A 15,145-nucleotide genomic window follows, 5' to 3' on the forward strand; every position below is an offset into this window, starting at 1 on the left:
AGTGGAAAAATAATATTTACTATATTAAAAAAGATTAAAAAGATTTCCTATTGTAGCAATTCAATAGCAATTCAAAATAAAAGTTAAAGAAAATATGATACCTACATGTGGTGTTTAATAATGGTACTCTGAAGATGGGATATGTAAATACGACTCACAGAAGATGATTTCTAAGTCAAAGAGCTAGTGATGGCTTTGCCCCTACTGATGTTAACTTAGTGATTCACTCATTCAATAAATATAAATTCTGGGTGCTTGGAGTAATCCTTTCCTAGAAGCTTCTAGCCTGGTAGTCACAGACAATGAAGTTAACAGCAAATCTTTTTCTTTAATAATTTGTTATTCTTACTGTAGTAAGATATATGACATAAAATTTACAATGTTAGCCATTTTAAGCATACAGTTCAGTGGTACTAAGGACATTTACACTGTTGGGCAATGTAGCCACACTTAGGGTTATTCTTGCTGGGAGAAGCCATGCCTCCCTAAGCACACAGTACTCTGCTAATCATTTAAACTAGCAGCACACAGTTGGTTTACCCAAAACTTCCCTCATCACCCTCCTCCCTATTTGACTGAAGCAAATCAACAGATTACCATCAACAATTTCCTTCTGAAGAGAAAAGGAGCTTAAAAATCTGTGCTAAACCGGGCATGGTTGCACACAACCTAGCAGCTACTCAGGAGCCAGAAGGATCACCATTCAAGACCATCCCAGGCAAAAGTTAGTGAGAACCAACCTCTAAAAGACAAAAACAAAGGGGCCAAGAGGTGTGGCTCAAGTGGTAGAGTGCTTGCCTAGAAACTGCAAAGCCCTAGGTTCAATCCCCAGTACCACAAGCAAAATGAAACAACAAAACAACCATCAAAAAAACCTTGTGTTAAGATGGTCTTTCTGGACACTAGTCTACCACCTCCTCAGTCTTGCTGGCTTACCAAATAAATCTTTTTCCTTGTCCCAACAATTTCTAGATTCACTGAGTCCTTTTTGAGTGGCGAGTACATGGAGTTGGATTCAGTAACATAAACACCGCTATGGATCTTTGTGACTGGCACATGCTAGGCAAGTGCTCTATCATGGGCTCCATCCTCAAGTGCATCTTTATAACTTCTGCTCTAACAATGTACTCCTTTAATACTACAACACTTAGTAAAAAAGTAAATGCCCAGATATGTAACAGCCAGTTCCTGGTATTTATCTAGAAAAGAACAATCTTACATGTGTTGGTCCTAAAGGCAAAGTAATTGTTAATTAATGCAGAATCTGAGACTATCATTCAGAATAGATCTTTGTTGTTGTTTTTAAGTACATAGTATTAAAACATTCTTAAGTTTTCAGACTAATTCCTTATGGAGTAATTTTCTTGTTTATGATGCTGGCACATTGAAATGACATATTTGAACATGGCCCAAAGCACATGGCCAGCACATCTTCTGCACAGTGACTCCCACGAACAGACCTATGGAAAAGACCCCTTCAGTCTACACTTTTTCTGCTCTATTCATACAGTGACTAGGAAAATGCTAAAGCTCATTTACTCTCATGGCCTCATCAGTAGTTCCACAAGGAACAATAAAGCTGGTTCTGATTTAGCCATGTGTCTTGCACTTGGTTGAAAAGTTAAGAGATACAAATTTTTAAGTTTTGCTTAGAACACAAATGAGACAAATAGGAAATGACATAGATTGTTGACTGGGGAAGATAAAAACCACCAGAAGGCTTCCAAGAGCTAGAGTCAGGGGCTGAGGTCTTGGTTCAAGTGGCAGAGCATCTGCCTACCAAGCACAAGGCCCTGAGTTCAAACCCTAGCACCACAAACGTGACAGGCAGGGGATAATTTCAAAGGGCTGTAAAACAAAAACAGTTGTAGTCATATTTTAATGTCTGGATACCTCTGTGTTCTTTACATTCATCAGTGGTAAGGAGCTGTTCCAGAGCCTGGCTTTGTTAGTCAGTTTCTAGCTAACAAGTACAAGGGTTTTAGAATTCTATCTGCCTCTACTAGGGTTATTTTACAGTCTTTGGGAACTACCATTGTTATTGATATTAACCACAGATCTTTTTTTTTTGAAAAACAGGATTTAAGCTTTACCAAAGTGAGGCATGGAGTCCTTGTAAAGTGCTCATGTATAATTCCTCAAAATGCCTTCTGTTCCCCAGTGATCCCAGAGAAATACATGACTTGTTTCTATTTTTGCCCTAGTATCTATTTTAAGGCTCTTTTTTTGTCCAAGGACATCATTTGTCATTTATTTAATACATTGGCTTCTGAACTATGTGTGAGTCAACAAACTCAGTCTGATTAAGCAAAGATTTACAGAGAGTCTCCTGGCACAAGGCTATGCGAGGCAGTTCCTGGGCCTCAGGACCTCACGGCTCACAGGAGAGATGGAAGCAAAACCAAGCACAATGGGCTGACACTCAGAAATGGGTCCCACATCACACAGTGGCAGTGGGGAGGGGGGGGGAAGAAGAAGCTCTCCCCAGGAGGTGGGGTCTGAGACTGACCACAGAGGGCAGGTCCAAGGTGGTCAGAGTTACAAAGTAGCAGGGGTGCTTAGGGATCCTGCTAGACCCAAAAGTGAGAGGAAAAATGACAGGGGAGGAGACCACAGAGGTGCACAGGAGCCAACATTTGTTAGTGCATCTACTGCCTTTCAAGAAGGTTACTGTTTATCATTTGGAGGGAAATCTGCTGTGTGAAGAATCACCTGCAAGAGGCTAATGGACCCTACGCTGAGAAGTGTTCTGAAGTCACACACACAGAGCTTGGTTCACAGTCCCATCCACTACATGCCAGCTACAATTAGCATTGTGGTGCCTTCTTAAAGTCCTTATCTTGCTCTTGTAACTGTTTCCAAAGGCAGTTGCCCCTGTTCCCTGGTTTGTGTGCACTCTGGGCTTGGGGCAGGCTGGCTGCCCAGAGGGGCCAATCAAGTGGGGATAGTTTCAGGATGGGAAGTTGTGACCTTGTGCTCCAGGCCATGGAGTTATCAAATGGTTCCTGGATAAGGCTCCTTTCTATTTTTAATTGGATCTGGAAATGACTGAGAGTTGAATAAATCATTTTGAAAAGGAATAAAAGGGCATCAACTAGCATGGTATTTGCTGTCTTGAATTCCTCCTAAAGGTCTCAACTGACTGAAGCCTAGTTGTGTGTAATGCCCTTTGCAAAGCAAACTTACTTTTCCTGGTTTTCCTCTCACCTCTAAGTGTATCTAGTTTGCCTATATTTCTAGAAACATCCCACAGCCTCCATTTGATAATGACAAAAGCTCTGTTTCCAGTACTTTTCCTTCCATATTCACAGCAGTGTTCTCCAACACCTCCTATCACAAGCTGGGCAAATAACAGCATATACAGAGCACTGTTTCCAATGGCCTTCAGGGCTCCACATCAGCATCACTAGATGTGCTGATAAAAAGGTCAATTTCTGGGCCTTCCCACAGACCATGGAATCCAGCCTTTCATTTAAAAAAACAAAAACTGAGGCACAAAGAGGCTATCTGGCCCAGAGCTTGCTTCTTCACAGCACTTGTTAGGCACAGGCAGCTAGGTAAACCTGAGCAGGACTAAGAAAATGTTCCAGGCTGTGATTCCATTTCCCTTCTCAGAGGTGGAATCATAAAATCTCAGATGGCCCACAGCCTGTACCACATGGCCTTATCTCCTCCTTACAAACTCCTACTCCATATCAAGGTTGTACATTTACCTTTAGGGTATGATGACTGCTATATGACCTTCCACTGTTACTGCTAACCCAGGAAGGGCAAAGAGGATCACTTGTTCTCACCTTCTCAAAAGACAGGCATATAACTTCCCATACTCAGGCAGTCATCAAAGCATTTGGGAAGGGGCCTCAGTTTCTCACTTAGTAATCCCACCTACTTGGTAATAAAACTCCAAGTCCTGACAACTTACCTGAACTGCCTGATTCACATTTCAAAGAGCAATTCTGCTTTGCTAACAAATCACTTTTGCTATCTTTCTACTCTTCATGGTTCTTTTGTTACATCTGGGACAGTGTCTTAATCTTAGATGCTGCATTCAAAGAAAAGAGGACCATCCAAAATGCCCCATTTACTGGCAATGCATTCACCTGATTGTGCTTGGGACCTAGCTTTTCTGCAGGGTGGGCCTGGGGAAGGAGGTGTGGAGTAACAGGAGGGGTTTTAAAATATAGGTCCTTGGACCCTTACCTCAGATTTAGAGAATCAGAATCTTTAGGGCACATGGCCCAGCCAAGTGTTTTAAAAAAAGTTTTATGTTTGAAAAGCACAGCCTTACTTAAGAACTGTCTGATGTCTTAAATTTCTCTATTATACTTTCTCCATAAAATGGGAACTGAGTTGCAAAATAGAAATTCAAATCTAAATAAAAAATAATAATCATTCAGAAGTAGTAACAATTTCTATTGGCAAGCTACTGTCAATTTCTAGTAATTTAACAATAGAAGAATCCAGGGATAGGTCAAGAATTAATGAGATTTATTCTTAAATGTGGTTTGGTAGCTCCATGTTTGATCTGTGCCCAGAAACTGCCTGGGGACCCAGCAGAAGCCTCTCTGCTTGTGGTAAAGGGAAGGGCAGTGAGTAGAGGCTGCACTCAGTTACAAAGCAGATGGCAAAATGTCAGATTAAAGAAAAGGGGGGAAAAAAAAAACTATGCCCTAGAAACAGAAACAGTTTACAGGTAAGCTGCACAAAAGGGGGTAGCCCATGCAGCAATGTCATTGTGCAATGAATCCCCGATCAGCAGGAGACAGGCAGCTGCTACCATGTCTTCTACCCAAAATTCACCCTGGACTTCTCATTCATGGACTGAGAAAAAAGGTAGAGGAAGCAGGGAAGAAGGAATGCTCTTCCTGGGTTTGTAAGATCCCGACCACAACAGCCCTCATGCCCTCTTGCCCTCTTGATGGTACAGAAACATAAAAGCTATCTTTAGGCTGGGGATGTAGCTTAGTGGTAGAACATTGTTTAGCTTGCAGAAGGCCCTGGGTTCAGTCCCCAGAAACACACACACACACACACACACACACACAAAACTGTAGGGCAAGCTAGAGACATCCTGTTTAAAGGCATTTGATGACTCTACTGAGTCTAAGCCTGTTCGACATCTGTCTCTCCAGAACACAACAGCAAATCTTCACTGAAATCTCCTTTTCTTACAAGGCAATGTTAATCAGAGTCACATCTTACACCCACGGGAGAAAAAGCTCCAAATCACATAAAATCTTTGCAATTTCCTCTTCTTCTGAAGTAATATGAGTTCGGATTTTGGTCAGTGTTTTGTTTATCAGTAATGAGGAGTGTAAACAGACCTTCTTTTTGAATCAGCTTCACTCTTAGGTGGAGTGCACCTGAAAGTATGGGAACCACAGAGCTGACATGACTGGAGAGGTCATTTAGCCACATCCACAGTGAACACAAACCCACAACATCCCAACATTGAACACAACAGCCCTGCTTCAGGCTTTCAGGTAATGTATTTAATAACAGAAAACATGTTAATGATATCCAATACCTCAGTGAAGACCCTTTGCTTTTCAGACAAAAATGTGGAGCCACTAAAGACACAAGTGAGAGGAAAGCTTTGTTAACATGAAGCAAGATTTGCCTTGACTTTGAGTGAGAGGTGCACACGCCAGTCAGGAAGTTGCCTGAATCAGTCTACAAAATGTCACTGCAAGTGTCACCAAGGAAAACTCACTGAAACTCTATAGAGACAATTTATATTTTTAGTTTTTGTTTGGTTGTTTATATACTGTCTAAAAATTTTAAGAAAATGTGCCCTCCTACACAATTTTAAATTGACATCTGAAATGTTTCATCATAAATTAAATAGCTGCAAAATGTATTTTCCAGCATATGGTAAATACTAACATGAAAATAAACTATGAAGTCATTCTTTTAAAGATTTACAAGAGACTTTAAGCAATGCAATGATGTGATATCTACCATTAGCCATCTGAAAACACATGGATATGCTCATAATTAATAGTAATTTTTTTCTTTTTGAAGTCATACTTTTTCCATTTCTCCCAAGGAATTTTATCCTAATAAAGCATAGTTTTTGCTTGAGAGATAGATATATTCTCTCATACTTTGCTATGATAATATAAATTGAATTTTATAAGTTTCTAAGTTTTCCTGTGACATAGATCTCTCTGTATATTTAATTTTTTTTCTGTATTGATTGATCATTACCAGTATTACTGGTGCATAAATTAGAAAAATTTTAAAAAAATATAATGCACATTTTGACAATTATTGAACCTAAAATTTTGGATAATTTAAATGCATGTCTTAATGCATTTAATGCTTTAATTAAATGCTTTGGTTTGGGTGGGCGGGAGACAGGAGTGAGTTTATCAAATGCAGCTTAGTTCCCGACACATTTTAGAAGGTTTTTATACTGGGATCAAGGCACAGGCTAGGGTTCAGGATTGGAGAGAGGTGTGCCTTCCTTCTGAAAGTGGCAGAAGGGCCACTATGAAAGGACAGGTAGCCATGGATGGCCAGAATGAACCAGCAGACCCCAGGTGTTCTTGTAGTCTTAGGAAAGACTACATATGTAAGTTGAATATATGAAAATTGAGGCCCCTAAAACTGTCCCCTCTCCCCTTCCCCCACATTCCATAGAGCCTGAGGAGAAGGGCTGTCTGGAGGTGCCGCACTCTGCCTACCCCACCTACTTCATCCCAGGTTGTCCTTCAGAGAAAGCAAATACAAAAAACGCTGGCTGACTGCATGCCTCAGTCCTGGCCCATGGCTCTGTTTTCTAGTTTTGGAGTCACTGCAACTTCACCTGAGAGGCTTACGGAGGAATTTACAAACTCCACTTGGCCTTACATTGCCCCTTGGGGTCCACACTTAACATGTGGCCTCAAACTCCATGTATAAAATATGCTTGCATTTCATCTGATGTTTACTTTTTCTTTACTAAAAAAAAGAAAATGGAAAAAAAAAGAATATGAATGTTTGTTAAAAAGGAAAAAAGAAGGAAGAGTATGTGGAAGATGTGCCCATGTGTCTGAAATGTCTACGAGAAATAAAGGAAGTATTCAATCCAACAACATGAAGGACGTCTTCATTCCTCACTTACTCACATTCGTGGTGTAAGTGAAGAAAAGAATACAGACCATGACTGACAAGTAACAAGCCTCCCAGGGGATTCCCGTTCATGTGAAAACCAACTGAGCAAATGTGCGCATGGCCAGAAAATTTTAATGGTGCATCGAAACAGAAATCTTAATCCCTCTCTACCAAAGCACTGACTGTTTGTGGCTTCCTCTGAGCCTGTCCAAGAAACATGAATGCACCTGTCAGGCAGTCATCCATTTCTGTTTGCTTTCCTTCTTCTTCTCTTTGTAATTTGACTCAAAGGGGACTGGGTTGTTTCATACCTTGCTTTTTCCATTTAACAAAACACATGCATGTACACGCACACACATGTACACGCTAGCACAGGCGGATCTTTTTTAAAAGAGAGGATCATAGAATTTTATTATATGGATATACCATAATTTATTTAACCAGTCTTTACTGAAGATTAGTTGCCTCCCAAGTTTTGCTAATAAAAATGTTTCAATGACTGTATTTTGGTATAATGCAAGCATAGCTATTTCCTTAGCAAGAGTCATTTTGTGTTGCTGATAATTTAAATTTCAATTCAACCGTATTTCAGAAAGGTTGAACCACTGTGCACACCTGCTAATCATGTATGAGAGATATCTATCCCAACAGGCTATCAACATATTTCAACAGCCTGGTGAACCATGGTGTTTCACTGGCATTCCAACTCACATTCCTTTCAAAGAGAGGTTCTGCACCTCCTCATTACCCTGTAATTAATGGGTTGTCTTTTTTTATGGATTTATAAAAAATTTCTTGTAAATTAAAGATGTTAACCCCTTGTCACATGTGCAAATATTTTCCCAGTTTGTCCAATTCATCTTTTGAGTTTGTTTATTTTTTGTAATATAATAGTTTTAAATTTTCAAGTATTTTACTTTATCAATATTTTCCTTTAAGATTTTTTTTTTGTCCTGAGAAGGAAGGCACTTTTCATTAGAGGATGTACCTGGCTTTTTTAAGTAACCACTGTATGGTTTAAGTTTTTTCTTATTTTCCTGAGGTGCTGGTGGTTTAGTCTATGGCCTTGTGGATGATAGGCAAGTGCTCTATCACTGGGCCACATCCCCAGCCCTGGGTTTAAGTTTTTAATTTTAAATCTCTCTACTCTCTAGATTGGAGTTGATGGAAGGAGTCATGAGTAATAAGGTATAACCAAATGTACTGATATTCCAAACAGCTATTTATCACTAAACCAGGTAACAAATAATCTTTTTTCCACTAACCCAAAATGTCACTCCTGCCCATCAACTAAATTGCCAGTTCTATTTGGGTCCATTTAGGAACTCTGCTCTATTCTACTTACTTGTCCACTTCTTCCCTAATATAAAATGTATTTAATTATTTTATTATTCAGAATACATTTTAATATCTGGCAGAGCTAGTGAACCCATTTTTCTTCTTTGTCAAAAGTTTCCTTTCTATTTTCAAATGTTTATTTTTTTTCTTTTTCTTTTCCTTTTTTAGTACTGTAGTTTGAACTCAGGGTCTTGCACTTGCCAGGCCATTGCTCTATCACTTGAGCCATACTGCCAGCCCTCAAATGTTTACTTCTACCTATATGAATTGGCATCGAAGTTTTATAAGACTTAATTTCTTGATCCCAGGAGAGTTTGAAAAATATTTCTCTTCTAAAAATGTGGTATTTATACACAATGGAATTTTATGGAGCCATGAAGAAGAATGAAATCTTATCATTTGCAAGTAAATGGATGGAACTGGAGAACATCATTCTGAGTGAGATTAGCCTGGCCCAAAAGACCAAAAATTGTATGTTCTCCCTCATATGCGGACATTAGATCAAGGGTAAACACAACAAGGGGATTGGACTTTGATCACATGAAAAAGCGAGAGCACATAAGGGAGGTATGAGGATAGGCAGGACACCCAAAAAACTAGATAGCATTTGTTGCCCTCAATGCAGAGAAACTAATGCAGATACTTTAAAGCAACTGAAGCCAATGGGAGAAGGGGACCAGGAACTAGAGAAAAGGTTAGTTCAAGAAGAATTAACCTAGAAGGTAACACACACGCACAGGAAATTAATGTGAGTCAACTCCCTGTATAGCTATCCTTATCTCAACTAGCAAAAACCCTTGTTCCTTCCTATTATTGCTTATACTCTCTCTTCACCAAAATTAGAGATAAGGGCAAAAGAGTTTCTGCCTGGTATCGAGGGTGTGGGGCGGGGAGAGGGAGGGTGTGGGGGTGGATAAGAAAGGAGACGGGGGAAAGGGGGGAGAAATGACCTAAACATTGCATGCACATATGAATAAAAGAAAAAATTTTTAAAATTTCTCTAGATTATTCATATTGTTTTAACAAATTACCACCAATATTTGGTTTCTTCTGTGAATGGGAATTTTTCTTCAACAATATTTTTAGTGGTCATTACCTCTTATGGAAGGAAACAGTGGTTTTAGATGAACTTTATAACCTGCCTCTTTAGTAACTTATTCAGTGATTTTGAGATATACAATCCTCTAATTGTCAAGTACTGATAAACTTTCCTCTTTAGTTACTTGAGCTTCTTCACGCTTCCTCTTATGTAACTGTGCTGATAAGTACTTCCAGAACAAGCTAAATAACAGTGGTAAGAGTAGGTTTCTCGCCAACACTTCCAGTATCTGCTAAGAAGCATGATGGTTGATGGGTTTTGGTTTAAGATTACAGTCACACTGGTTAACCTAGGTGCCAAAAGTGACTCTGCCCTGCCTCTAGGAGACACAGGGAACTTAGTCTTCTCAATTTCTATGTGGCAACATAAGCACAGCTCTGGCTGGAGGGCCTAGGTTCTCCCTCTTTCTGATAAAAATCTTATGATTTTTATCATGAGTCCTCTTTGGGGGTAAGCCTACCTAATCAGGGCAGATACTGCTCTAACGGAGGATCCCCTCTCCTCACTTCCAATTCCCTAACCATAAGAAGAAAATTTTCTTGTGCAAAGTGGTTTGGAGGCTGAAGAGACTGTGTGTTCCAAGAAGTTCTAGACCTAGAGCTTGTCCCCTTAGAAAATATTGCCTTATTGATTCTCTTGTTGCTTAAACTGCTACTGAAGATAACTAGCTCTGGACGTTTAGGAATCCTCTGTCTCCCTACAGGCAGAAAAGCACCAAATGGTGAGCTTATGCATGGCAGTTCTGTCTGTCTGTCTCTCTCTCAGTTTCTCCTGGCAAATATGGAAATCACTGAGAACTACTGTCTTCTTTCCTGGCAATTTTTGTGGCTTCTACCCATACTCCTTTCATTTTCCCTTACTCTCTGCAAGATACTCTTCAGGATTCTGTGTACTCACTTTTCCCTTCATGATTCTGTGGAAGGTAGAATTACAAACTATAGGGAACTATAGTGTGATTCTTAGAAATCTCTCGTTCTTTTGCCAAATGCTAGTTCTGTTTTTTATGTAACATTGCTTGAACATTTTTGTTTGCTTAGTTGAGTGCTTTAAACCTACCTGTTGCTAATGGTTTTGCTATATCACTCTAAACTGGAGTCCTCTGCATTCACTTATTTAAATTAGTAACTCAATGCTGAAGAAAATGTTTGGCAGAACTGCTGTGAATTATGGTTCCTATCATTTTCTAAAGAAATTCTGTACATTCATTTTTTCAGGACAGTTGCTCTTACCTGCTGCTTGAGGGCCTCCAAAGACTCAAATTCCAATCTGGCCAGCTTTATCTGGATATGCCGTGGCTTATCTGGTATGGCAAATGCGAGTATAAACTTTAAAGCCAGGAGTGCATGCTGAAAACAAGAAAGAGCATGTGTTGTTGGCATACATTCACCCACATGGGCAAGGAAGCAGGTTAGTGCCTAAGTGATCTGGGATTCTTTCCTCTAATCTTAAGTACTTTCTAATTATTGCCCTTTCAAATATCAAAGACCACCCAGGCCTGTGAGTTATATTAGCCATCCCACTGGGGACCATTCCATAATTATTAGCTTACTTTGCTTTATTCTTTAAAAACTCAGTAATCACTATAAATTGATACCATAGGCTCTTCTCAACATTTTATAGAAACTAAAGCTTATTCTGAAGTCTTCCACACAATTTTTTCTCCCTGTGCCTTAATTGACAACACATTTCATGTACAGCATTTGCAGAACCACTGCATTCTCTGCCCAACAAGAGCCTCCTGTGCTGCGCTGCACGTGAAGTTACGGTTCATGTGCATGTGTTGTAAATACAAGGTGCCTTGAATCCTCTACCCACTCCCAACAGTGTCTGGTGCTGTTTCTTTCATGACATAATAATTGGTAAACACTAATTAACTGACTGTAATCTTATGCTGATGACTCCATCGTCAGTAGGGCAGGTACACGGAAATGGAGAGTGTATCCATTAAAGCACAGACTCCTTGAAACCTGTATGTCCCTTCTACACCAGCATCACAAAGTTCTCTATAACACAATGATATGGTATTTATAATTAAGTTTCCATTGGTAATTCTGTTCTTCAGGGGTGCAGCCTCAACCGATTGATGCTTCTCCAAACTCAGCATCGTCGTGTGATCCAAGACCAACACCCAGAGACATCCAAACAATCTATAAAGAATATACCTTCTGTGATGACAGCAGGAGTTTCTGAACATTAAAAGCTGTGCATTTTTAAAGGTAAAAAATAATTAAAAGTCACTTAAAATCAATGAAAGAGATGGAGCAGTCTTTAAAATGCGTTATACTGAATTACTGATAGAAAAAGAAGACAGTTTAAAAAAAACTAAATGAATTCCTTGCTGTAATATTTTCAAAAGAAGGACAAGGAATAAACAGTAAGTGTATCTCCTGGGAAAGACATGAACTGGTGAAGGAAGTCAGAATTACACCAGAACAAGCAATAATTCGACCAGAGGATTTGCAAATCCAAAGAAGCCTATCAGGCCAGGCATTGCCTGGCTTTAACAAGTGATCTGGAGTAGACCAGGGGTTGGTAGGCACCATGTCAATGTTACTGCCACAACCAAGGACAACACTGATTAGGAGTTCATAGTAGGAAGACAAGCAGATAATACAGCATTGATCAGATGATCTCATATGTTGTATTTCTAAACTAAAAGAACTGAATTAACAAGAACCTGGATATACTCTACAAAGAATAAGAGGAAAATAATTTAAAGCCCCCACTATACTATGCCATTATTTTATTCCATTTTATAATATATAAAATTATATCTCAGTATAATAGATAAGAAATAAACAAATTAGTGGATGAAAAGACGTCTGTATTTTTCAGAAACTGGGTGGCATTAAGTTGCCAGTGCTCCACTAAAACTTGTCCCTTTCTATCTTGCTTAACAAATCTGTACCCTTGTCTACTTCCCCAGAGTCTTAGTGGGTGAGAATTAGCTTAACAAAACAAAACAAAATCTTACTGAGGAAGAACATCTTCCCCTGGATGCACAGCATCTGGAAGGTGTGTTAAGTCTGCAGGAACCAGAATTGGCTACCGGGTGACTAGGCAAGGCTGCCACAGGCCTCAGTGATGTGGTTTCCATGTGAACTATTCATGAAACTCTCATGAATTGAAAAAGATGGTATTGATCTGGCAATATTAACAAAACAGGAGGCCATTTTAACTGGTTTAAATACATGTAATAGTCATGCCTTGTGGTATATGCTTGCAATCCCAGCACTCAGGAGAGTGAGGCAGAAGAATCACAAGTTTCAGGCCAACCTAAGATACATAGTGAGATCCTCAGTCAGGAAACAAAACCAGAGCCAAAATGAAACAAAATAAAAAACATAGAGCAACATCCTTTTATGAGTAATTGTTTATAGTTTATTTTCTTAAAAATACAACATTTTGCATTGATTTCCTTTGGATGGTGGCACTATGGGTAAAATCTTTACCTTTAGACTTTCATGAATGATTTTTTTGTTTTTTGAGACAGGGTCTCACTATATGGCCCAGGCTTGTCTCAAACTTGAAATCCTCCTACCTCTTAAGATGTTTAAATGGCTTTTAATGAAAAGCACTGACTCCTTACTTGGGCCCATGAATTAACTAAAAGCCAGAGAAAAGCTTGGCATCTCTGCCTCCATTTTGTACCTATTGTCCTTTGCTCTGAGCCACTCTCTCCTGCAGCTACCTTGGAATCAAGGAAGGACAGGAATGATCAATAACACCTTTATGACAGGGTCTAAAACTACCCATAAGAAACAGCAGAGCCTTGCAGGATAGACCACCCCTCCAAATGAGAGGCCGCATCCCAGAGCATCGCATGGGAACCAGATCACTCCCCTCAAATGATGACAGCAATAATAACTTGTTTGGAATCCTTCTTGGAAGACTTAACTGAGATAAAGGCCAGCCAGAACAAACGTGTGACTGGGACTGATTAACTATGCATACATTTTGTCCCCTGTCCCCAGTGCTTTTGTCTACTTAAAGCTATAGCTCATGTATATACCCTGAAGATGGCTGAAGATGGGCTGAGTGCTTACTTTGCCTCTTCCCACAGCATGTCCAGGGTCATGTAATACATTTCTTTTCTCTGCCTTCAACATGTCTCTTTATTTGGTGTATAGGGATAAGTGGCTAGACCTGACATGTAGAACCCCAGGTGTTTGGGTCATGGGTCCAAAACTCTGGTTTCATCTCCACTATCTGAGTACTGAGATTGCAGGTGTGTGTAACTACACCCAGCTAGTTACATATCACTTTTATATGGGAAGAAATTCATTTTGAAAAGAATACAGGATTGAGCTGAAACCCAAGCACTGGAAAAAAGGCGGGTCAGGATTCCTTACTTACCAAATGAATTTGTATGTCCTATATGCTCTGTGAGGCTCCTAAAGCTCCCACTCTTGATTGCCTATTTGCCCAGTAAACAGGACAACTGGCAGCTTTTTAAAAACCTAAGACCAAGAATAAAAGAAGCCGAGGAAAGTGGTCACTTTGTACTCATTCACTCTGCAAATGCAGTGGGAGCACACTTAGCAGGGACAGAGTGCTTAGATGATGGCCTTCACTCCCACTTCTAACCTCTCCTAATGTCACATTGATTTTCCTCCACTTTGCTACCTCCCAAATGTGCCACCAGTTATGTGGAACTGAGACAGGCTAGAGAGGAATAGGGATAAAGAGGTAGACTGCCTGGTGGCCAAAGGCTGATGCCACCACAGAGCTGTCATGTGATCACTCAAGCAGTAAAAAAGCAAGATCACCAAATACTGACTGGGACCAACATGGCCAATCAAGAAGGATGCTGACTGTCCTGTGCTTCATTATAATGGCCTCTCCATATCACTAGCCTTGCAGATGAATGAAATGCCATGACGCAGCCAACAATCCTACAGAAGTATAGAAAAGGGGAGAAAGCCCTATTCCAGGAGAATCCTGACCCATTCCTTGAATTCCCCACCTTAACTCACAAATAATCCTCCCCTCCATTAAAGTTTGCCCATAAGATATGATATTCAAAATTCCAGAGAAAGCAACTCTCTCTTGAGAAACCCACACATATATCTGGAGTGTGTATTATTGCTCTGTGATAAAACTTCTCCTAAATCCTTATTTTGTATCATCTCTGAATTCTTCAATAGAAAAACAAAAAAACAAAAAACCCTGGAAACATCAGGCAGAGGTCTCGATCTGGTCTTTCTATCTCTGAGATCTCACCAGCCTTCACCAACTAGCATCAGAACTACATATTTGCTTTAAAACACATGTTTAAAAAGTATAAACATCCCTGGGAAGGTTAGGGAATATCAAACCATTCACAGACATTAGCTGATGAATTAAATGAGCTAGGGCTAGCATGTTTTCTCTCGGTCTACCCCAGCAAAGAGCATGCATGCTGTGCATGGCGCAGAGCAGACACTGGGGCAGAGACACCCACCTGCAGTTTTGGTAGCAGGGGAATGGCTTTGAGAAGAGAGAGAAGCAGGAAGGAAGCAATGTTGACTCTGTAGCCAAGAAGGTCTCCCCGACCCCCTTCTAAGTGCTTTGTTTTATCCAAAATCCAGAATTCAAGTCATTATAATGAATTAAATAAGTTCTGTGGTC

At 39.9% G+C, this 15,145-nt stretch overlaps 1 protein-coding gene across 4 annotated transcripts in view; it reads right to left on the minus strand.

The window, feature by feature from the left end:
- The window catches only part of Ano10 (anoctamin 10), a 189,410-nt gene that overhangs the window by 36,818 nt on the left and 137,447 nt on the right, over positions 1-15,145 (minus strand). For 3 of the 4 annotated variants that reach the window (XM_020186305.2, XM_020186304.2, XM_074059958.1), the window contains one exon: positions 10,765-10,881. The exons of the other annotated variant lie outside the window; for it this stretch is intronic. In XM_020186305.2, the coding sequence (XP_020041894.1) occupies positions 10,765-10,881 (117 nt within the window). The remainder of the gene's footprint in view (positions 1-10,764; positions 10,882-15,145) is intronic. 4 annotated transcript variants of the gene reach the window in all.

This window comes from Castor canadensis, chromosome 17, assembly GCF_047511655.1.
Source record: "Castor canadensis chromosome 17, mCasCan1.hap1v2, whole genome shotgun sequence".
In the NCBI taxonomy this organism is placed as follows: domain Eukaryota; kingdom Metazoa; phylum Chordata; class Mammalia; order Rodentia; family Castoridae; genus Castor; species Castor canadensis.